Raw genomic sequence first — 24,573 nt, forward strand, 5'->3', positions numbered from 1 at the left:
CATATATGTTGCAGCCTATATAGTTATATTTGAAGTGAGTTTCTTGTAGACAGCATACATAGTGGATCATGTTTTCTAATCCATTCTGCCAATCTCTGTCTTTTAATTATTGTATTCAGACCATTTAAATTAAAATTAATTATTGATCTGTTAGGGCTTAAGTTTGTCACTTTCTTTTTTCTTTTCTATTTGTTCTTTCTGTTTCGCATTTCTATTTTCTCTTTCCTACCTTCCACTGGGTTACTTATACTTTTTGTGTGTGTGTGTGTGAGGAAGATCAGCTCTGAGCTAACATCCATGCCAATCCTCCTCTTTTTGTTGAGGAAGACTGACCCTGGGCTAACATCTGTACCCATCTTCCTCCACTTTATATGGGACGCTGCCACAGCATGACCTGACAAGCGGTGCATCGGTGCGCGCCCGGGATCCGAACCCTGGGCCACCAGCAGCAGAGCACGCGCACTTAACCGCTACGCCACGGGGCCAGCCCCACTTGTACTTTTTTTTAAGTATTCTGTCTTTATATATCTGTAGTGTTATTGAGTATATCTCTTTGTATAGCTTTTTTAGTGATTGCTCTAGGTATTGCATTATACATTCATAACTTATCATAGTCTATTTATATCAACATTTTATCAATTCAAGTGATGTATAGAAAACTTATCTCCTTTTACATCCCTTTTTCCTCCCAAATTTATGATATAATTGTCTTAACTATTTCCCCTACATATGTATACATATTTTTGGGAGGGAGTGAGGAAGAGTGGCCCAGAGCCAACATCTGTGCTCATCTTCCTCCACTTTATACGTGGGTCACTGCCACAGCATGGCTTGATGAGTGGTGTAGGCCTGTGCCTGGGATCCAAACCCATGAACCTGAGCTGCCGCAGCGGTGAAACATGCCGAACCCAACCACTACGCCACCAGGCCTGCCCCCCCTACATATATTTTGAACCACATCAGACACTGTCATAATTTCTGCTTCAATTTAGAAAACTTAAGAGGAGAAGGAAAGCCTATCATATTTACCTATATTTTTGGTAGCTGTGTTCTTTCTTTCCTCCTGATGACTCAAAGTTCCTTTTATCATTTCCTTTCTGTTTAAGAGAATTTACTTAAACCATTCTTTTTGGGTAAGTCTACTGTTAACAGATTTGCTTGGTTTTCCTTCACCTGAGAATTTCTTGACGGATATTTTTGTTGAGTATAGAATTCTAGGTTGACAGCCCTTTTCTTTCAGCATCTAAAAAATGTTGTGTCACTTCCATCTGGCCTCCATGATTTCTAATGAGAAATCCACTGTCATTGCATTTTTTTTTTCCACTATAGACAAGGTATTTTTTCTCCACTGGCTACCTTCAACATTCTGTCTCTAGTTTTCAAAAATATAGTTATAATGTGCCTTAGCATCAATTTATTTGCATTTATACTGTATGGTGTTCACTTAGCTTCTTCAACGTGTAGGTTTATGTCTCTTGCTAGATTTTGGGAGTTTTCAGCTATTATTTTTCGAGTACTTTTCCAGCCCTGTCTTCTTTCTCCTCTCTTTTCAGGACTCCAATGTGACAAATGTTGGATCTTTTGTTATAGGCCCATAGGCCCCTAAGACTCTGCTCATTGTTTTAAGGTCTATTTTTCTCTCCATTGTTCAGATGGGGTAATTCCTATTGTTCTATCTTTCAGTTCATTGACTCTATCCTCTATCCCTTCCATTCTGCTATTGAGCCCATCTGCTGAGCTTCATTTTTTTGTGTGTGAGGGGTGGTGCTTTTGTACTTTTCAGTTTAAAATTTCATTGTGGGGGCCGGTCCAGTGGCACAAGCAGTTAAGTGCACGCGCTCCGCTGTGGCGGCCCGGGGTTCACTGGTTTGGATCCCAGGCGCGCACCGACACACTGCTTGGCAAGCCATGCTGTGGTGGCATCCCATATAAAGTGGAGGAAGGTGAGCACAGATGTTAACCCAGGGCCTGTCTTCCTCGGTAAAAAAAAGTGGAGGATTGGCAGATGTTAGCACAGGGCTGATCTCCTCACAAAAAAAAAAAAATTAATTGTGGTTCTTCTTTATATTTTATATTTCTTTGCTAAGACTTTCTATTTATTTTCTGAGATTTTCTTTCTTTTTATTTGTGTCAAGCATGTTCATAATTGCTTATTGAAGCATTTTTTTATGATGGCTAACTTAAAATCTTTGTCAAGTAATTCTATCATCTGTATCATTTGGGGTAAGCCTCTATTGACTGTCATTTTTCATTCAGTTTGATATCTTTCTCGTTCTTGGTATGAAGAGTGATTTTTTAATTTTAACTTGGACATTTCTGTATTATTTCTGTATTATTCTGTTTTATACTGAAATTCTGGATTTTATGTAAACCTCCTGTTTTAGATAGCTTTTTTGGATATCACTCTGGCAGGGAAAGTGGGGTCTGCTGCCTCATTACTGCCTGGTGGAGGTAGAAGTCCAGGTTCCTCACACAAGGAAAGAGAGTTCCTCATTACTGCTGGGCAGGAGGTGGGAGTTCTGGCTTCCTACATGGCCTCCACTGACACCATGGTGGAAGTGGCCTCGTTACCACTGGGTGATAGTCAAAAGTTCTGACTGCCCATTATTCTGAGAGCACCCCAGTGGAGAAGGGGAGGGGACGTTCATTACTGACATGCAGGGGACCAGATACTGTTTAGTAATATAATCTGAATGCTTGGCACAAGTAGACATTTGGTCAATGGTTGCTATATCATGATATCTCTGGAAAGTTTTGGCAGTTCTGCAGTTCCTACAGGACACGTATCTTTTGGTAAGTGACAATCAAGGCATTAATAATTATCCTCTCCCTGGGAATTTCTTCCGGGGAACTGACCCTAATTCTTCAGTCAGGCTCAGTCCTGAGCTCAACAGTTGCTCCCTCTGCCCAGGTACCTCGCACGACTCTGAAAGGGTCCTGCCACCTCGATGGTGCTTATGTCTCTGGTTCACCCTCTTATTTTCCACAATGAAGGCCCATCTCCAATACTTATTCCACTGTTAGATATATGTACAATAGAATTTCCTCCATCTCCTTCCCTTTCCTAAAATTGAGTTTATCCCACTCAACTGTTTTTCTCAATTTCTTTTTTAATTTTTTCCTGCATGTTTAGACCTGTTCCTCACTGCTCCATCATTCTCTTGGTTACTGGCTCCTCCACCATTCATCTTAAGTCAGTGTTATTCTGTTTTCCACACTCTCTGATGTCACACCCTTATTTAAATAACATTTGGATGCTATCACAGTCATCTGCTATAGGAAAATATGGCAGACGGATGAAAGGAGCCTTACTCTGAAAATTCAGAGAGCAAAGAGGGAACCCTGGACATGAGTAAGTGGAGCTCAAGTTTTCAGGTCAATTGTTAAGCCAGTATTCCATTTAGGAAGGATTGAGAAGTAGCACTCTTTGAATGTGGAGTTGGAATGCCTTGGGGACTATTTTGGAAGATGTGTTTGCTAATTTATCTAGTTGGAACATGTATTTGTGTGACTTGGGGGTTAGAGGAGGGACTGCTTATAGAGGGGTTAGCACTCCAAGCTACCTCTTGGTGTCACCACTATTCCAAAGAAAAATATTAGAGAGGCACGATTGAAATAAAAAAGGGGAAGCCAATGAAGGCAAACGTGACCTCAGCGGCTAAGGGCATGGGTAGAACTCAGGTAGAGAAGGCAGGAAAAGGAGTCAAAATCACAGAGGGCCCTGGTCAGTGGCAGTTGCTGGAGGTATACTTTAGAGAATAACCCAGTGCTTGTCCTGTAGTGGGTACTCATGAATTGAAGAGGTGCAAGGTATGAACTGATTGTTTTGTAAAAAATTGAAGACACTAAACCATTCATTACATAATTGCAATTTTCTGTTTTCCCCACTACTTTGTAACTCTATATCTACATTGTTTGATACTGTGTCACCAGCGTCAAGCTGGCCATCAATGAATAGTTATTCAGTCCGATTTAAAAAACATTTCCTTTAAAAAAAAGGAAATGAAGGGAAGGGAGGAAGGAAAGGACAGCTTGGGTAATCATTAGTGCTGTTCACCAACACTGTTGGTGCTTCCCCTACTGGGCACATGGTAGGATTCCACTTCTTGACCCCTTAGAGGTCAGGAAGGTGTTTGGCCTGTAAAATGTGGCAGATGTAGCGTGTTATTTTATGGCAGCCAACCTTAAGAGCTCAGGTGGGACTCCCCATGCTGTTTCCCTCAGCGATGGCAAGCAGCTCTGTTCCAGGTTGGGGAGGCTGCATCCCTGGCTGAGAGCAAATCAAGCACAGCTCCCCACCAACCCAGCAAGGACATGTTGTATGAGCGAGAAATAAATCTTTATAATTTTAAATAATAAAGAGCAGGCGTGTGTGTTACTGTAACATAACATAGCATATCCTGAATGATAGAAAATACTAAGTGATGTCTTCAGCAGTGGAACCATAGGTGACTTTTCTTCTTTCTTGTCTTCTTGTATTTTCTAATTTTTCAAGTGATTCTTTTAAATCTATTTTTGACTTTTCTGGAATGGATGTTATTTTTGTAATAGGGAAATAATTTAAAATAAACTGGGGGACAAATTTTATGACTTGTATCTGTTTATAATTTGAAGTGATGTTATATTTTTATTGATAATTGCATGAAACTTGCAGAAATTAACATATTTATTGAACCTAGGGTGTGTTTTGGTGCATACTCTTTAGTCGCCAAGAACCCTGAAAAACAATGTGTTACCCTGTCATTGAATCAAGGCCTGCCATCTTAGATCTGCTCCAGCCCCTAAAAAATGCACCTCCGTGGGAGTGCTGGATGGCTTGGGGTCCTGGGAAACATTTGTGTGACAAATTCCCCTTTACCTGTAGTTTGCTAGTAAGACCGGGCAACTGAGACCAAGGAAGAGAGGCCTTGGTCAGAAAAGGGTTGTGTTTGCTAATTTTCCCTTCCTTTATCTTTCCCTTTGCACAACACACACACACACACACACACACACACGCACATACACATGCACACCTTTATTAATATGGCGGTCAGGCTCATTCGAGAATGCCCGGAACATTTGCACATTGCCTTTGTTACACAAGAGGGCCTTCCATTTGAATTTGAATTTTATAGGAGAGACCTGAAGAAAAGTGATCCTGTGATCCTGTTTCTACTCTGGCCCAAACCTGGAAGTCTGAGGCGCAGGATTTTACGTGCGTGTATCTGCACATAGCTGCTGGCGACCTGGATGGGATCAATAAAACCCCATGCCTTCACGCTGGTAGACTTGAAGCCAGGGCCAGCCTAGAGGGAACTGACCATCTCAGCCCTGCATTTTTTTCTTTCAACCTCCTCTGACACAAACAGAAGACTGTTTTTTGATGTCTTTGATGATTAAGGTTCCGTAGATTAAAACTGAGAGTCTGGATATTTCTAAAAGGTTAGTATTTTCTTTGAGATTTACCTACTTCCTCTAAAGTATTATATACAGAGTTTTCTCCCACTTTACTAAGCTAGAAATGTATAACACAATAGACTCTCAATAGAAATAAAACCCCTCTTATTGGTCCTATTTGAAAAGATAGTCAAGCCCTGGTTTTATAAGTAAACCCTTTACTCTCCTTCTTCTATAGCCCCTCAGAACCTGCGTTTAATTTGTGGGATAATGAATTATACTCTGAATAAGAAGTTCACAAGAACCAGGAAGAGTGACACTAGTGCTTAGCACTTATTTCAAAGGAAAAACTTTTGTGAAGTTCTTTTTTTTTTAGGGAACCAAAGAATTTTTAGATCCTAAACTATACCTAAAAGAAAAGATAGACTTATTAAGGAACTTTTACATTTCTAAAACCAGATTTGGAATAGTGAGAGATTATGACAAATGTGCAAATGAGCATGAATGGTCTCTCCACCCCGACTTGGTGGTTTTACTGCTTTTTTTTTTTTTAAATAAAATGAACAAAATTAAAAAAATACCTACTCTGCAGAGCAAAGAATTTTACTGAAATTGTCTAGTTTAGCCTTCAAAATATTTCATTCCTTTCTACTCTGTAAAATATCTAGATAGAGGTGGAAATTACTTTTAAGTTTTTTAAATGTCGACCCTTAAGCACAGTTCCATGTACTTACATTGGAAACTAGGTCTCAGCATGGAAGATGCCCAGGGATCCTGTAGAGTCAAAGGGTTCTGAAAAAAAGTTAATAACCCTCTTTACTTGTTACTAAAAAAGACCCAGGCCAGGCATTTCGTACACCCCCAGAGAGTAGCTAGCTGCCTGAACTGTTAGCTCAGACGACTAGACTCCTTCTGTTTTCATCTCATCTTGCTAACACTTTACAAAGATGTTTGTTGCAATGAAATTGATTGTCAGCACACTTGGCAATTCAAATTGCATTAGATGTTTCTTCTTTTTTAATTCTATTAACCAAGATGAACGCAACACAATCTGCGGAGGCCCTTCCTCAGGATCTCATGACCCGGTTCTGTGGGACTAGCTCAGACTTTATGGTCAAGGTCCCTTATTCTGTGGATCTAATTAGCATTGAGAGCACCTTCTAAAACAGAAACTTATGCCCTGATCTCGATTCTAAAATTGGAACCATTTAAAAAATGCTCTTATTTCTTGATATTTACAAAATGTGTTGATCTGCAGAAAAGGTGACGCATATTCCTTAAATTAGGGCAATCAATTAGCCCATCAACCGACAAGTGTCTTTTCCCTGGAACCTATTGTGTGGGTCCCAGGATGAAGTAAGGAGCTAGTTCTGGAATCTGTGAGAAAATAGCTGGCAAATGTTGTCAGACTTTGGTGCATTCCAGAGAGCCCTATTTCCTAAAATGCTTTGAAATCCTCCCACCCCTTCCTACTCACTCATCCAGAAAGTTCAGCTATTGTCATGATAATACTGCTGGAGAAGGTTGGAGCGGGAGAGCAGAGAATGAGGGTAAAAAGAGCTTATGCTTAGGGCTTGTGGGAACTGAAGCCTTGGTTCCCTAACACAATGAAGAATTTCAACTCCCTCGCTACCCAGGCCGCACTTGTTCCTGTGCCCTGTAGGAGGTCATATAACTGTGACTTGCAAAAGAGAGGCTTGGCACCTATGCATGAGTTTTAAATTATGGAGTCAAAGGAGAGGAGGGAGGCAAAGGGAATAGAGGAAACCTTAACAGCTAGAAAGAGGTGTGTTTTCTTTCTTTCCCACCGTTAGCTAGTGCTTCAGGCAGAGAGAAGAAATAGGTTGTTCTCAGGGGTGCTGGTCCAGTCTAACCTGGAATACGTGCTAATTGGTGTGTGTTTCTCTCTTGCCACCCCAGGACAGCTTTCCTGCTCGCTTCGGAGGAGTTCATTTTGTCAACCAGCCCTGGTACATTCATGCCCTGTACACGCTCATCAAGCCATTCCTTAAAGACAAGACCAGGAAACGGGTAATGAAAACAAACACCCAACGGCGGGGATGCGGAGGGACAATTACGGTGCCTCTCTTCTCAATCTGTCCCTCTTTTCTTATTTTTCACTGTGGTTTTTCTGCTTTTCTGCAGTCCCTGAGCATTTGAGCCTCAGCTGGAGTTTGCAAATGACCTAGATTTAATCAATAATTTAGTAGAACTGGGTTATTTTCAGAGTCCTAGTGACAAACGAAAGGAAACTTTGAAGGCATGCAGATACCAGATGCCCATTTTACTGTAAATGCTTATGGGAGATATGGGGTCAAGCAGCTTCCTGTTCATGGAATATTTTAATAGCTAGCATTTTGTCCTGCAAATGTATTATCACTATGAGGAATGTTTATAATTTGTATTTTTCCCCATGGCTCTTGGGTCATAGCTGGCAGCTCCATCACCTCTGAGGCTGGGAAAGCATTCTTCATTGGAAATAATAATGCTCTTAGGAGGAAGGCTTTTAAAATCTTAATTGTATTAGTTGATGACATTTGGGAAGCCAATGTCTTCCATCAGAGCTGGACTTTTTCATGGCATTCTGAGCAGCTGAGAAACTGAACATTCCCAAACCACTCTGAATCTCAGTTTCCTTGTTTTACAAATGAGAAAAATAACCCCACATCACAGAGTTGTTGGGGTAATTTAATGAGACAGCATATGAAAGCAGGTAGCATAATGCCACTCACATAGCAAAGACTGAATGACCTTTATTTCTTTTTATCATCTAACTCTCTTTTCTTTGAAGCTTTCTGATTTTAGCTACCTGCTGGGTCAGAAGCACCACCTCTCAAAAGAACCTGGCCCAGGTCATCCTTTTAGCACCTTCCATATGCCCTTATAGCCAGGGGACCCCATGCTGGGAGAGAGCTCTGAGTGTTCAGGGGGTAATGATGATATGAGGGACCCACACACACACGTACACAGTCTGTAGGGTTCCTAACTCCTAGCCCTCAGATGCTTCCAGGTCCTTAGGAGACATTGCAGTAGGGTATGGGAGGGGTAATTCCCCTGTCCCCAAACAAGTGTGGAACCAGGAACTAGAACTGACCAGCCTCAGGACAGAGACATTCTGAGGCATTTTGCAATCTCTCTGGGGCTCAGGACAGCACTAAGGACAGAGAAGTGTCCTAGACTGTTCCTAATGTGGCTTCAGGCTTCCTGCTGGCTTCATCTTCTGCTCAGAAAGGAGCCAGTGGGAATTCCTCCCACAAAGCAATCGACACTTGCCGCTGTGCCACGGAAGGGAGTTCCCAGAGCTCTAGGCAGAGAACAGAATCTGACAGGTGGAGGGTCCAGCCTCCTACCTGCTGAGTTCCTCCATCCCACAGGACCCCAAGAAAGAGGACTAGTTTCAGCAGCACTCCTAGTTCTTTAAGAACTGGAGGGGTTGGGTGGGTGTGTATAAATGTTTGCTCTTAACACCAGGGCCAGAATTTAGCTCCAGGTTTTCCATACTTCAAGTACTGATTCCTCCTGTGTGACGTTTTATGAAAGCCAGAATATTTTAATTTCTTCAAAAGAAATAATTCTTATTAAAATTCAGTCATACCCAATCCATTGTCAGCAAATGTGCACTGTTTTCTGAAGTGCTATGGTACTCTTCTGAAGAATTTAACACTCAGCTTATTGTCCCCTTCATCTTTAAATGATGCCACTACATCATAAGTTAAAATCAACACAAGAGAACAGGGTAGCAGGTGTTTATTATATACTTACATAGTACACTATAATTTAGCATGTAGTATATACCATAATATAATATTGCGGTACATATATTATTATACTATATTTAAGTATTTTAAAAATCACATTTGCAATTCATCACGGTTAGGATGGCATGTGTGGTGCTCGCTTTGGCGGCACATATACTAAAATTGGAACGATACAGAGAAGATTAGCATGGCCCCTGCACAAGGATGACACGCAAATTCGTGAAGCGTTCCATATTTTTCAGAAATAGAAGTATAATGATGTACACCTGAAATTTATACAATGTTATAAACCAATGTTACTGCAATAAACAAAAAATTAAAAAAAAAAAAAGATTGTGTGTGTGTGTGCATGTGTGTCTTTGTGTAATTGACGGTCCTGTAGTTGGGAACAACTTACGTGTATTGAGCCTGCAACATGAAGAACTGTGCGAACCGACATCATTACACAGATGCACTTTAAATAAACGTTCAGGAATTAATTCCTGAATTGCAGGCAATGGTAATTATCAACTTGTGGCTTATTCACTTTTCAGATTTGTCTGAAAAATAATTGTAATTTGGGCATGTTTCCTCCCCTGCTTGACCAATTTCCATCACCATCCATTATACGCTTAGAAGGTGCAAACTTGTTTGGGTGTTACCCTCAATCCAGACAAAATGGAAACTTGCTGCAAAACCATCCCACAATAAGTTCTCGGGCCACAGTTTTCAATTCCATTGACTAAGAATTGATCAAGCTTTGACCTTGTGCCCACATACATCACCCAGGGAGCTAGGAGTCTATTAAAAGAATAAGAAAACATCACCCCTTTTCCTGAGTAGTCTTCTCTTCCTGTGGGGAAGCAAGACATAAATGAACAAATCAGACAAAAATAGAGGTCATCACATAATAAAGAGTTAACTGGGGGGAGGGGGAGGAGGACCAGAGTGGGCAGGTGTCACTGGGATATACTGAGGAAGAAGCTGCCACTTGGTGTAGGCCTGGGAAGGATGGGAGGATTGACGGGGGTGCAGAGGGCAGACAGCACTCCAGGGGGAGAACAGAGCAATGTAGAGATGTGTGTCAAGCATGATTGGGGGTCTAGAGGGTCTGCATCGCTACTCTTTTCACCAGCAGGGGTAGTTAGGAGACGACTGTATATGTAAATTTGGGCCATGGCCAAATAATACCCAATTTGTTCATAAACTTCATTTTTAAGGACTGTTAATTCAGCCCCCTTTCTGAGCAATAAATTAACATGTTATGAAAACTAAGCCACCGACACAAAATTGAATGCCTCTTTAAACACCATGATCACCAGCAGTGCATCCAATTTCTCATTGCTAAATTGTGTATTAGATTAAATGCTTGGTCATATGTTTTGGATTTTTTATTGCTAATTATTTTTTTTTCCAGATTTTCCTCCATGGAAACAACTTAAACAGCCTTCACCAGCTAATACACCCTGAATTTTTGCCCTCTGAATTTGGAGGAACGCTTCCTCCTTATGACATGGGAACGTGGGCCCGGACATTACTTGGTCCTGACTACAGCGACGAAAATGACTATACTCACACTTCCTATAATGCAATGCACGTGAAACACACATCATCCAACCTGGAGAGAGAATGCTCACCCAAGCCGATGAAGAGGTAAGGCCTGATTATCAGAGCTTCCCAGTTGGAGGTCAATAGGCATTTTTGATTTGGTCCTACTGTGGGTTAAGTAATTGAAGACCGTAATGCGCACAGAACTTGAAAAAAATAAATTGCGATACATTCTTAGCTGATTTCACTAGAATTGAAAGCAAATGGGGCTTGGCTTGCCCAGAAATATAGTTGTCTCCACTGTATTAAAGAAACAGTTAAAGGCTAGGACCTTGCTCATGTTATGATTACAGTCCCAGGCTCTAGAGTGTCTGTTAATATACACAGAATGAAATGTTGTACCTTTGAGACACACTGGATGAAAAAGCAACCTGCTAGAAAACGTTCCTATCATCCATGCGTTAAGAACCATTTATCGAGCATTTACTTGGCTGCAGGCACTGATTAGGCACTGGGAGTACAAACAGAAATAAGACATCAAAAGAACAGAGAAGTGTGCCTCAGGAAGATCTGCCAAGTAAGACTTTTAGCAAGGTCACATTTGAGCTGGGCTCAATGGATGAAAATCAGCAGCCCAGGCTTAACAAAAAGGGAAAAGGCATTCCCAGCAGAGGGGACAGACAGAGGCGTGGAGGCATTAGAGAGATGGGATACACTAGTGTGGCAAAGAGGATCGAGAGATGAGAGTGGACGTGGAATAATGTTCCAAAGATTGTTGGATCCAGGTGGTGAAGTACACTGCATACTGTATTCAGTGGAGTGCCGTGGGAGACGGGTTTTTACAACTGATAAACAAATAGTGCATGTGTGCTTTCTCATTGTAAAAAGTAAACCCTTATTTGTAAGGCTAAAATCCCCTTCAACAACTATCCTCAATCCCAGTCCCAATTCCAATCCCTCTCCAAAGGTAACCATTGTTGTCAGACTGGGATGGACCCTCCCCTTCTGTTTTCTGTACATTTACACTCATCTATACACACCCATAGAAAATATCTAATACTGTGTATTAGTTTTCCAGAGCTGCTGTAACTAAACATCTGAAACAACAGAAATCTATTTTCTCATAGTTCTGGAGACTAGAAGTCCAAGATCAAGTTGTCGGCAGGGTTGGTATCTGCTGAGGTCTCTCTCCTTAGCTTGTAGACGGCCACCTTCTCCCTGTGTCTGCACGTGGTCTTCCCTCTGCATGTCTGTGTTCTAATCTCTTCTTCATATAAGGACACCAGCCATATTGGATTAGGACCCACCTCATTTTACCTTAATTACTTCTTTAAAGACTCTATCTCCAAATACAGTCACATTCTGAGGTACTGGGGTTAGGACTTCAACATATGAATTTGGGAGAGGACACAATTAATCCCATACCATATTGTTATGTAACGTTTTTCCATATCAATGAATCTAGACCTATCTCATATTTTTAATGCTGCATGGTATTCTAGAACATGGATATATCACAGTTTACCCATTTCCCTATTGATGGGAATTTAGGTTGTTTGTGACTTTTTTCTCTAACCCACATAAGGCCCAAAGAATATCCCTGATATGCCTCCTTCATTCTCACAGGAAAGTTCCTCTGGGTAGACTTGGAGCCCTGCAGTAGCTGGGCCAGAGGGTGTGTGTACTTTAAATTTTATTCCACATGGCCTGTAAACCTCCCAAAATGACTGTACTGATTGACACTCCTGCCAGGAGTGTGTGAGACTCTCTATCCCTAGACCCTTGAAAAGTACTTCATATTATCAGACTTCAATTTTAATCATAATCCTGATGGTAGGACAACTCTATGTTATTTTTGTTTCCATTTATATTTGCCCATCAGACATAGTTAAGCAGAGAAATTACATAATAAGGTCTGAGGTTTATAAGGATCATGGAATTAGCAGGGAAAAGGAGACTAAAAGCCATCAGAAGGCTCAGGTGGGAAGATGAGGGATAGAACTGCTGAAGCAGTGGAGGACGGGCTGAACTCTGGGGAAAGGAGCAGTGTCAAGGTTGAAGTCTGGGCTCAAGTTGATGTCCTGAACCAAGAAAGAGTGTCCAGGATGAGGATCCCCACGTTTCCTGCTCAGTTGTGAATACTACACTCAAATGCCTGGAAAACCTCTCCACTGGTACTGGTGGGATCTGGAAATTCATTGACTCCCCAGGTTAACAGCTGACATTCTCTGAGGAGTGTTGGCCACGGTGGCTGAGAGGTTGGCTTTCTGTTTCTACAGTGAGGGGACTGACCTTACTGGTTGAGTGAGATGGTCTGGCCCTGGTCCTGACCTACTCTCAGTCCAGACGACAGCACAGTAATGACAATGATAACAACTCACACAACTGATACTGTTCGAGGCCCTTCACCTGCATTACCTCTTTAAATCCTCATCACAACAGTATGAGAAAGGTATTATCATTATTCCCATTTTACAAATGAGGAAACTGAGACACAGAAGTTAAGCAACTGCCCAAAGTCACTTAGCTAAGTGGCCACTCTGGGATTCAGACGTGGGCAGGCTGGCTCCATGCTCTGTGTTCGTGTCCTCTATAAGATACAACACACTGCCTGCTTTTCCTCATGCTTTCTATCCTTAGCTCTAATGCCAGCTTTCTCTCCCTGATCCCTCCATGGGCAGGGACAGTGACATCTCATGTAGCCTGTCGCTGCCTTGTCTCTAGAGACTTTTAGATAAAGCCATCATATCCTCATATATGTCTGAACTTCCAAAGTCAAGTGGCATAAAATAGGAATTTGCCACTCTTTCTCCAGATGATCAGTTACAAAGTTACATCTCTTTTGGGTAACCAGACACGTCCTGACTCCAAGTTCCACCTCTGAATTGATGTTGAGGATCAGAGGAGGTGACAGCTTCCATTATTAGATGGTGAGTTCTGGAGGGTAAAGTCTTTGTATAACTTGTATTTACCATACTCTCTCCCCAAGAATCCATTCAATGTCCAACACACAATAGATATACAGCAGACACCCTATACACGCTTGCTGCATATAAATGAATCAACGTTGAACGACAGCTACTACTGCCAAAACCCACCCTTGGTGCACTTGTTCAGTTGCTTCAACCAAATTGTCTGCTCCTAGAGGGAAGGAGCTAATTTCCCTTGGCTTTCATGGATCCTGCCTTAGAGGATCTTGCAGCCCAGTAAGGGAGATAAGATGTGCCCATAAATAACTATACTACAGTTAGAATGGGAAAGGCACTACAAAGGAGGGGTAAGAACCTGCCGTAGCATTCTGAGGAAGCATTCACTAATTCCAACCAGGAAGACTCTTAGAGAAGTCTTAATGGAGGAAGGCATAGCTGAGCCAGGTTTTGGAGAAGGATAAGGTATTAGAGTCACCATCCAAAACTATCTGGAGAAGCTAGGAATTGCATACACATCTCATTACCCCGTCAAGGCCACCAAGGTGTCCTGCCCACTCCTGCTGTCCACTCAAGGTGGTGGCATCCTTGAGTGTTTGCAGCAGCAGCAGCAGGACGGGCAGTGAGGAGACTGGTACCAGTAGTGATGCTAGCAAGGAGGGACCACACTTGCAGTTGGACTGTGCCTGCTGTCAGGTGCCTCACTAATGGAGGTCCATGGAGACTGAGAAAATTACAGGAACAGAACAGCCAACATTCATAGATTCTTTTGACGCCTCGGAACCCATAGAGACCTGGGAAAATTGAAAACAGAATTGGAGACCTTAAAGGTCATCTCTTCAGTTACCCACCTGATATGGTAGTCTGTTCTCCGGCCCAGGCTGTTGGCCAGCCTCAGTTGGCACTGTCCAGAGACGACAGGCAGGCAGCTATGGGCAGCATGTTCCCTGCATCATGGTTTAGGAAACACCTCCTTATGCTGGATGCCCTAGGTCTGTCCTCTGAAACAGCACCGTGACTTCCAGTGAGTAGATGCTGCCTATAGTCCTAACCCCTGCCACAGTTCCCAACAGACTTCAGGTCCATTTGGAGTCAAATGGGCTTTGGTGGAGTGTCCTTGGGACCTAATCGCTTTTTATAACATGGCTTCTGAGCACAAATGGCCTCTGAGTTCCCAGTGGCTCAGAACAATGCATTCTGACATGCACGTAGAGTAAAATCTAAGACGTAGGAAATTCTCAGTCAATGAGTCATTCAAACAAGATAAATTTTTCTTTTCCCAGATAAATTTGGTGCAACCCTTAAGCAGAAAATCTTTTAAAAATTATTAGCTTAGATGGAAATTTCTCTAAATAGATTATTTCAATATTGGTCTGTTCTTTAATATAATGATGCCTTTGTGAGCCTTTGAGCGTGTGGCGTGTGGCATTCTCTGCCTCGATGCTAAACGACCCCGCCATTTTGTATTTTTAACTTCTGCTTTCTGTTTTTTATTTTATTTTTTGGAATCTATTTCCTTGCTCTCAGGCCATTGACTGTCACTTTCTGTTCTTAGGACTATGTACGTCTGAAGCTCCCCATTTCCTCCTATCTAATTTACTACTGGAATGCGTTCTAGCTTGGAAAATAGGTAGCCAAAATTATTAAAACCACCCAACAAATAACAGTCAATAGAATTTGTATTTGCTATAATTATTTTGGCTAAAATAAGACAAAACTCCAACTGAACTGCTTTAAACAATAAGGAAAATTTATTTCACATCATGAGAAGTGGCAAAATGAGGTGGCTGTGTGACTTGGTGGTGGCACCCAGAATCCAGGTTCTTACCCCTGTGTCCAGCACAATTAGGGACTTTTCAGGCAGGAGTCCACCCCTGATTCACGCAGCGAGGATGACACCCAAATCAGAGGAGCATGGCCACCTAGGAAGGAGGAGGGAATGGCTTGGGATTGGCAACCAGCAGTCCTGCTTCAGGCCTAGGAGTGAGGCCTGAAATTTCTGCCCCATGAGGCTCATGCATTGTCTTTTAAATCAGTATGTAGATTTTGTGACATCTCTTTCAATTATTAAATGTGGTTTTTAATTGCTTTCTGATTCTAGCTTTTATCTCTGAAAAAGTAATTAAAATGGCTATAGATATTATTTAAAAGGCACACACATACACATATGCAGAGAGAAATGCTCTATCTTGAAGTAACTACTGGTGGGTGATTTGTTATTTTTGGAGAGGTTATATTTAAAAATATAAATGTATATATTATATATGTGTACACGTATATATATACTCATAAATATATATATATAGATTGCATATGTGTATATATAAATATATATTGAAATATATACAGATATGTACATATACACACACATATATAATTTTTTTAAAGATTACTGGTAATAAACCTCATGTAAATTTTATCTTAAGATCTTGATCCCTAGTGAGGAACTGGAACCTTTCCCTGGAGCTGGAGCCCTCTGAGTGCATGTTGGTGATGCAGAGGTGGGGTGATTGGGAATAGCACGGCTCAGATCCGGCACTCAGAAGTGAAAGTGATGGCCAGTCCTCTTGCAGCCTGTGAGAGATCACAAATTGCTCTCAGATGCATTATTTCATTACTCCATTGGTTTCTCTAATCTTAGTCTGCACTGATGGGAGCTATTGACAATGGAGTTGATGATCTCAAAGAAATAAGGAACATCTCTCCTGGTATTTCTGAGCAAGTTAAAGAGAGGACTCTGAAAAGCCAGGTTTTGTGCCATCTGTGAACCCATCACTGTGGCAGGGGCAGGGTGCATCTGATTTTCCAGGCCTGGGGCATGTGGTCGCCCCAGTTGGCGTGGGATGCTATCCTGGACTAAACAGGATTGTTATAGAAAGGAGAAGGGGTGTGGACCAGGTCAAAACTGTGTGTCCCCTCCATATCAGAAGAGCAGGCAGCCTCTGCCAGGGCAGCCAGGGAGAGACAGCGTTTATTTTAGGCCATCTTGCCATTGATCTTGAGTAGGTTCCTCTAGGCTGTACCACCGTAGACAGCCTCCGTTTGCAGGATAAAAACCCTCCACAAAAATTGTGTATAAAATATTAAAATTTTATATAAAAGTACATTTTATCATTCTCCTTATTATAAGGGACTTAGAAAATTTTAGAACCAGAGGAGGTCCTTAGAGGTCACCTAGGGGTCATCAGACTTTCCATCACCAAGGATTTCTTCTATTGTCCCCCATATAGTGTGTATGTATGTGTTTGTGTGTGTGTGTGTATACATACACATAAATATGTTGGCTACTGAGGACATTGCACTTATTAAATAATCACAAATTCATCTTGCCATGAGGTAATCAATGTTTTTTTGCAGAATTATCATAAGATCTTTAATTTTAATAAAAACAAAATTACTTAGTGTTTAATTTAAATTTTAGTCTTACAGATGGTGAGTTTACATTAAGTTTTATGGAATATTAACAATAATGTAAAAATAGCTGACCCACCCCGTTGTCCATTACTACTGATGTGAAATCGCTGGTACTCAAGCTCCAGCCTCATATCTGAGTCTGGGGATTTTTTCGTACAGCCAGGCCTCTAGCTGCTTCCAAAAGCATTGTGTCTTTCTTGCACATGGTAGATGTTCCACACATATTTAACATTTTTTGGCTTAAAAGATATAAGTAAATGGTGCATAGGTGTGCCCTTTTTTCACTGGTACTAAGATTTTAAAAATATTTCTCTAATTTTCATAATCAAGGTCCTGAGAAGTCCCGCCGGGAGAAAAGCTGTGGCACCAAAGCTATTTCGTCATAGGATTCTTTCTGGGTAGGACAGCTATAAACATGTCACGGGACACTTGTCCCCCAGAGACTAGAGTAGTAAACACTGCTCCCGTGTTTGAAACGGAAAGTCAGGAAGCTGACTCAAGGTCATGGAAATCCGCTGGTCTGACAATTGACTGACAATCTCCATCCTCATTGTTTCCCGGAGATCCCCTCACAGTGTGCTCTGATGCATCTGCATTTTGATCCGGGTTCAGTTTGGCATCCCTGATACACAAGAAAAGGGATTTTTTTTTTGAATGTGCTATCTGGTATTCTAGTCATTCAGCTCATTCATTTTCCAAATAAACATTCATGTCTCAGCATTGAAAGAGAAAATCCAAGCCTGATCATAGTGGAGCTGTGGCTCCCTCTCAGAAGCCCAGAAATGACCATAAGGAGAAAAGCACATTTTTCCTTCCCTTGTGCAGCAAGTGAGGGGAATGGAGTTATCACTTCACGCAGCCCGTGCCAAGGCTGTACAGCCACCCAGGCCAAACGGAGTCACTTTGAGGCAAAGCAGAGCCAGAGTGACTTTGAAGATACACGGAGAGGTGTGTTAACGCGCAGAATCAAAGGCAGAGAGCAATGCCCACGCGTACCCTGGCCATATCCATTCAACAGATATTTAGTGAGCATCTCCTCTGTGCTGAGATCACAGGCCCTGTCTTTCATGGAATCAAAAGACCAATGTCAGGGATCAGACCACTTGTCAAGGATCCAGACAATTATCTATAGAGGAAGAGGTCCTGAAGACCCGAGCTGTGTGACCACTTGCACCAGTAAAGAACAGCACCTGCTTCAGACCCCCCCAGTCTACCCTATATGGCGGGCGATAGGAGGGGCCAGTGCTGTAGCGTCTTGGCCAGCTATATGGCAGTAGGACTACTTATGACCCTTTGACCAAATACCTTCATCCTTATCTTCCCTAAATACCCCTCCCAGATCCCACATGGAAGAAGTGAGATGTCATAAAGGCATTGCGAGCCGCCTGTTATTTTTGGGAGGGGTGGAGAAAGTGGGGGAAACACCTGGACTGAGCTCCCGTTTCTGAGCCAGAAGGAAATTTTGGGCCGTGTTGTTCCCTCTTGGCCCCTGCCTGGGTGGTAAAAGTCAGTTTAACTGTTTTCAGCTGTCAGTAGGATTGGCGATCCTTGGTGTTTTTTCAGCACATAGTCCTCTTCTTATAGGGTGAACGGATGTATTTGCTGGATGACTGCTCATTTCCGGCACAAGCAATACATCATCATGAAATACAAGCCATACAGCAAGGATGAGGGGTGGCAGTGCAGGAACAGGAGGACCCTTGTCTTCTAAGCAGTCAGGGCAAAAAGGGTTCATTTTACTGTGTGGCCCGGGAACAGATGTTCCATATGGATGTTACGTTCCATAAAATTATGTAATGCATCATTCGTAGTGAACGACCCCCAGTCTCTGCTGCCCCCTAAGTTGTCTCGTGACTGGTTTCCAGCTCAAACAGAATTGAACTTCTTAGTTTTTGGGTGTCATTCCTACTCAGGTAGCTAATGCCTGAGATGTCATTGCTTCTAGAAGCAAAGACCTCTCGGGTAAGTCGTAAACGCTCAGTGTTTTATGTAGTTATTGGATACTGGCATGTTTCATGGATGCTGACAGGAATTTGTTAACATTTCTTAAAGAACAAAGAAAAATAGCTGCTTAGCCTCATCGCTACTTGTGCATCTGGCTGAGATGAATATCTTGCTTTTTATACAGCTTTCTTTTCTGTGGCAGAAATGAAGGGGGCCATCTCCTTACAAGCACATGCTATACAGCCATGTAACGTTAGAGTGAAAGAAAATCTATACGATGAATTTGGTCAATGAGAAAATGAATGAGGCTAGACAAAGTGTTGTGTACAGGGGCATGTTTTCTTTTTTAAAGAATGACATGACAAATGATGAGATAAAGAGATCGAAGCTCCCGGAAAAGCAAAGGAGTAGGGCTGAATTAGAGGAAACGAACACATGTGGGTGAACTGACTGGGTGTAGTTTCAAATGTTCACTGATTACTCATGGTGTATGTTCTGAAAAAGATGCCTGTTTGCTGAAGCACCACGGTCAGACGCAATTACTTGGAAAGGGAGACGTAGTCTAGGCAAGAGAAACAAAGAACGTTTATTTCTCCTGAACATATTGCTGTTGGTAAACAAACATTTTGCCTGATTCCAATAAAGCTGATGCTGTTTGTGCCGAACATCTAGCCAGCCACGAATCTCTCTTATAAGCTTTAATGATTGTATGGATGAAAACAAATATTTGACATAATATGTGATAAAAATCTCTTTGCAATGTCATTCTTAAAAACAGTGTGCTGCTTGCCTACAGAATTACAGTTCCTTTTCAGGTTTAGGCAAACCTTGTTGATATCAGTTGGGCTTAAGCTGTCCAAACTGTGGTGTGTGAGTTTTTCTGGCAAGGCCATAAATGAGCATTGTTGAGCTTCCAGCATTTCACTGGGAACTCCTTCACGGCCCCACTTGAATGTAGCTGGGCTCCTGTTTGTGTGGCGGTCAGCCCCACTGAGCCCTGCGTCACTTTGCTCTGTTGCTCTGCGGGATGGGCCTCAGGGGCTCCGTGCACATGGCACCGCATCCTAATCCCAGTCGCTTGCTTCAGCTTTGTGACCTGGAAGCAGTGGTTACACTTTCCTTTTCCTCTCTATTGGTCTTTATTTCCCAGTCTCCCCTTATCAGACTAGACGTGGGTTCAGATCACTTTCTCCCACTGATTTTTCTAGCTATGTGACCTTGGGCAAGTCTCGGCTTCCTTAACTATAAAGTGTGTATAAACTCAGGGGGTTGCTGTCACAGTTGAACAGCAGCAGGGTGAGTAAACTACAGCGCTATAGAACAGGACGATAACTTTCTTTCTTCCCGAGCATTGTACATAAGGATTTCCATTTTGTTGCAGTTTTGATTTCTTTCCCAATGGAAGTTTCTCACTAACAACGAAAATTCCCACCCCCTAACAGAGAATCCAGCAATGATTAGGCGTGGTGGCTTGAAGGGAAATGCCTTGAATTCCTGGTTGGAAGTCAGACTTACATTGGCCATTTCCCTCTTCTTGCCTTAATTTATGCATTGGGTCAGTATCAGGCCTTTTGTACCCTTGGAGCCCTGCACCCAGAATGTGGCCAGGCACAGTGGGAGCAGGGCATGGAGGGCAAAGCCAAGGAGAGAGAGGAATTAGCAACACAGAGCACCGCTGCCTCTCTTCCTGCCTGTCGGCCAAGATGGCCTCGCCTTCACACGAGCCCCTATTTCCCACGCACTACCTGTTGAAAATGGAGGAGTCGAGAAGGTATCTGTGGATCGGTCGTAGGAAGGGAACACTGCATTCTTGTTACACGTGGAAGATGGAACGAGGTGGATAACTGGTCCCCACCACAGATGCACAGCGTCGCTGGAGACTCCTCTTCGTGGCGGTGCAGCCTCACTAAAGCAGCAGCCCCCTGCCTCCCCAACCCTGTGCCTTAACACTGCCTTCATTCATTTGCTTCCCAGCACTTCTCACTTTCCAGAACTTCCCATTTGCTTATATGTTCATTGTCTGTGTCAGCCCCCACCAGCTTTGTGATCAGGGGCTCGTCTGATTGGTTCAGTCCTGTACCCAGCATCTAGACTAATGGCCAGCTGTGATAAGGCACAACTCTGACTATCCAGGTGTGTTTCCTACCTGTGTGTGAGCTGTTGACTGCTGTGTCTTGGCATACTCTCTCGAATGAGTTTATAAACAGCTGTCAGAATTGACAGACAGATGTTTTTATATTAATTTCTGTCTCTTTTATGTGACTACCTTGAAGACAGAGATTTTTCCCTTCCTCATTTAGCACATAGTATGTGCTCAAAACTTTTGAAAGAATTTATTGTGTGACATGAACACTGACAAAATGTGAAGTGGGAAAGCAGGATGGTCTCAGTGTCCCAACTTTGAGTTTCCAAAATATTTTCCTGATCCTCAAAGTATTTTCCAGATATGAAGACAGATTTTCCTAAACTGAGAGCTATTCTCTAGTAATAAATTCAGCATTTTATGAACTTTTGTAACTCTTTAAGATATTGAATAAACTAATGAAGAGAATCAGGAATTTGGTTTGAATGGGCCACACCTGATGAATCCTCACAGCTCTTCTTGAGGAAGATGGAAGCAGGTTCTCTTTTAGGCAAACCGAGAAGGCTTCTGACTGTCCCATAGTTATTTATACAGGCAGAGTTAGCTCTAGAGCAATGCTTTGAAAATTTTAATGTGTGTCCAAGCACCAGGATCTTGTTAAAATGCAGATTCTGACTCAGTAGGTCTGGGGTGGACCTGAGAATCTGTATTTGCAACCAGCTCCCAAGTGGTGCCCGATACTGCTAGTCTGGGGACCAGACTTTAAGTGGCAAGACCCTGGACTGTAGTATTTTCCCACATGCCAGACTGGATACAGATGTTCCATTGATTTCTTCTGAGGATCCTTTAAAAATGAGCCTTTCAGGTTTAGAAAATTTTTTTAAAAATGGGTATTTAAAAAATAGATAATTTTTAGAAATAGATTTAAAATAGATAAAAATAGACAGATTATTATCCTGTTGTATAGATAAAGTCGCTGAGGCACACAGAAGTTAAATGACTTACGCAGATCACACAACTAGTAGATGGCAAAATATTGTCAATTCAGTTCTCCTCATTCCAAGTCAAACGCTCTTTCTCCTATATCACCTCTGCTCTCACACCACTTACGTATTCATTTATTCATTCATTCTTTCATTCATTCCAAAGGGTTTATGGAGCACTTTTCTGAGCATTTTCCTTTGCTCAAACCACTGCAGGTGTCTCAGATGATGTCTGTTCCCATTCCTGTCCAAATCCCACCCTGTCTTCAAGACTCAGTTAAAAAGCAACTTCCTCCACCCCACTTTCCGTGCAGTGTGCTGTCCCAAACCCCATTCTGAGTGGGGAAGATACAGATACTCAGGAAGAAAATTGGTCTTCAGGCTAATCTAGTAATATCAAAGAAGATATATTAACATACTGTCATTCCAGTAAAAAATAGACCTATGAAAGGTAGTTTTTATCAAGAACACTAGCCATCCATTTCAAACTCAGGTGGAATGAGTCATCCTCATTGTCACAGCTTCTGACATTTCTCTACCTGCTTGAGAACATCATATTCTAGTTCTACCAAAATAACTCCACCGACGGTGTGCACCACCAATTATTTCAGAGGGAGGAGAATAATTAGGAATAGTTAGGAATGGTCTGAGACAGACTGGCAGCTCTTTGTGCCAGTCTAATTCTAATGAAAGACGACTCCATTCGAGACAGCTGATGCAAGCACCTGCAGCCATTCACTGTGCTATTTTAAGTTATGATCGGTAGTAGAAAAAAAAACCCTCCAGAAAGATCTGCGTGTTAAAAACCTGTGATTTTAACGCTCCTTCTGACCATCTCAGAGCACTTGAACCCACATCAAAGTACTTATAGCATTCCTCAAAACTTTGTAAACCTCACCCACACAGTATATGGAAAGATTGCAAGGATAGCTGACTGGGTCAGATAAAGATGGGGTCCTAAGATGTCTGTAGATCTCATTCTGATACCTGGGGTTCCTGCAAAGGATTTGGGCACAACACACACCAGCTATGACCTTGAATACTCTCATACCTCAGGTGCACTACGGCCACTCTTCTATAGGAATTATTTGGTAAATCGCTCAGTAAAATTAACAGTAGTTTTGTAATGTAAATAATCTACAGCTCCATATCTATTTTCTAAGCTTGCAGTCTTTTCTTTGGTTTTCTTCAAGTGGGCAGATGTGGACAATCTCTGTTATCAGACAAGGCAGAGTATCAATTGGTCATGCTCAGAAGATCACGCACAGGGAAGTGTTAGTAAAATGAGAAACCCTTCCAATTTAAATAATTTCTCTTTCAAAGAGCTCCAAGCACTTTATTACATCTTTTATCTCTCATAGCCCAGTGGAGAATACAGTAATATTCTCTCCTCATTTTACGGATGCGAAGCTGTGAGTTAATACGACAGGAATGCATAGTGTCATAAAGAGCAATAAACCTCTCTGTAAATAAATTAAGCAGAATGTCCAGTTGCAGCTGCCAGTTTCTACCATGGCCTTCCTTGGGCCCTTCTCGCCTTCCTTCCATCTCCAAGTTCCTGGACTGATTTGTCCTCTGGCAGTTGAGCTCTGGTCTCGGTTAAATCTAATCTGCTCTGTTTCTCCACCCCAATCGAAGTTCCATGATGACTGATTGCAGTTCTGCAGACGTGTTGCCAGACATTTGGGTGAATGCTGTATGTTTAAAAGACAGGACCTTGAAGTATTATTAAATACCTTACTGGTCATTATAGATAAAGGTATGATTGCAGAACCTTTAAATCACTGGAACATTTTTTTTGCTGAATGAAATTCTGCTATTTTCTTTTCCAATTTCATTCACTATGCCTAAAATAAAGTTTTTACAAATAATGGATGATTGTGTTACCTTTTGGATTAATCAATAACAATAGGAGAAATGCTTCTCTGAGAACTTGAATTTTCCAATTCCTGATAGATATGTTTATATTCTTTGGTTTCTTATCAAGGTGTAGATATTTCATACAGCATAGCATGGCATAGTGTTTAAAAATGTAGACTAAAGAGTCACATTTGGGTTCAGGTTCTAGTTCCACACCTAACTATGGAATCTTGAGCAAATTAATTAACTTCTCTGAGGCAGAGTTTTCTGATCCATGAAATCAAATTAATAATACCCACTTCAGAAGATAGTTATTATTATTATTATTATTATTATTATTATTATTATTTTGTGTGAGGAGGATCAGGCCTGAGCTAATATCCATGCTAGTCCTCCTTTTTTTGCTGAGGAAGACTGGCTCTGAGCTAACATCCATTGCCAATCCTCCTTTTTTTTTTTTTCCCCAAAGCCCCAGTAGATAGTTGTATGTCATAGTTGCACATCCTTGTAGTTGCTGTATGTGGGACGCGGCCTCAGCATGGCCGGAGAAGCAGTGCGTCAGTGCGCGCCCGGGATTCAAACCTGGGCCGCCAGTAGCGGAGCACGCGCACTTAACCGCTAACTCACAGGGCCGGCCCAGAAGATTATTAAACAAAAATAATGCAGGGTAAATACTTGGTGCAAAACCTGGCATGTAGTAA

The 24,573-nt window shown here is 42.0% G+C and overlaps 1 protein-coding gene and 1 non-coding gene across 2 annotated transcripts in view; both read left to right on the forward strand.

Annotated features, from left to right (window-relative positions):
• CLVS1 (clavesin 1) overlaps window positions 1–24,573 on the forward strand; it is a 165,667-nt gene that overhangs the window by 131,863 nt on the left and 9,231 nt on the right. The window contains exons 3-4 of the mRNA XM_058528767.1: window positions 7,297–7,407; window positions 10,531–10,766. Coding sequence (XP_058384750.1) covers window positions 7,297–7,407; window positions 10,531–10,766 — 347 coding nt within the window. The remainder of the gene's footprint in view (window positions 1–7,296; window positions 7,408–10,530; window positions 10,767–24,573) is intronic.
• Window positions 9,267–9,373, forward strand: LOC131396691 (U6 spliceosomal RNA). The gene has a single exon (XR_009216621.1). It is a non-coding gene; the product is annotated as a U6 spliceosomal RNA (small nuclear RNA).

Source organism: Diceros bicornis, chromosome 33 (genome assembly GCF_020826845.1).
Source record: "Diceros bicornis minor isolate mBicDic1 chromosome 33, mDicBic1.mat.cur, whole genome shotgun sequence".
Taxonomy (NCBI): domain Eukaryota; kingdom Metazoa; phylum Chordata; class Mammalia; order Perissodactyla; family Rhinocerotidae; genus Diceros; species Diceros bicornis.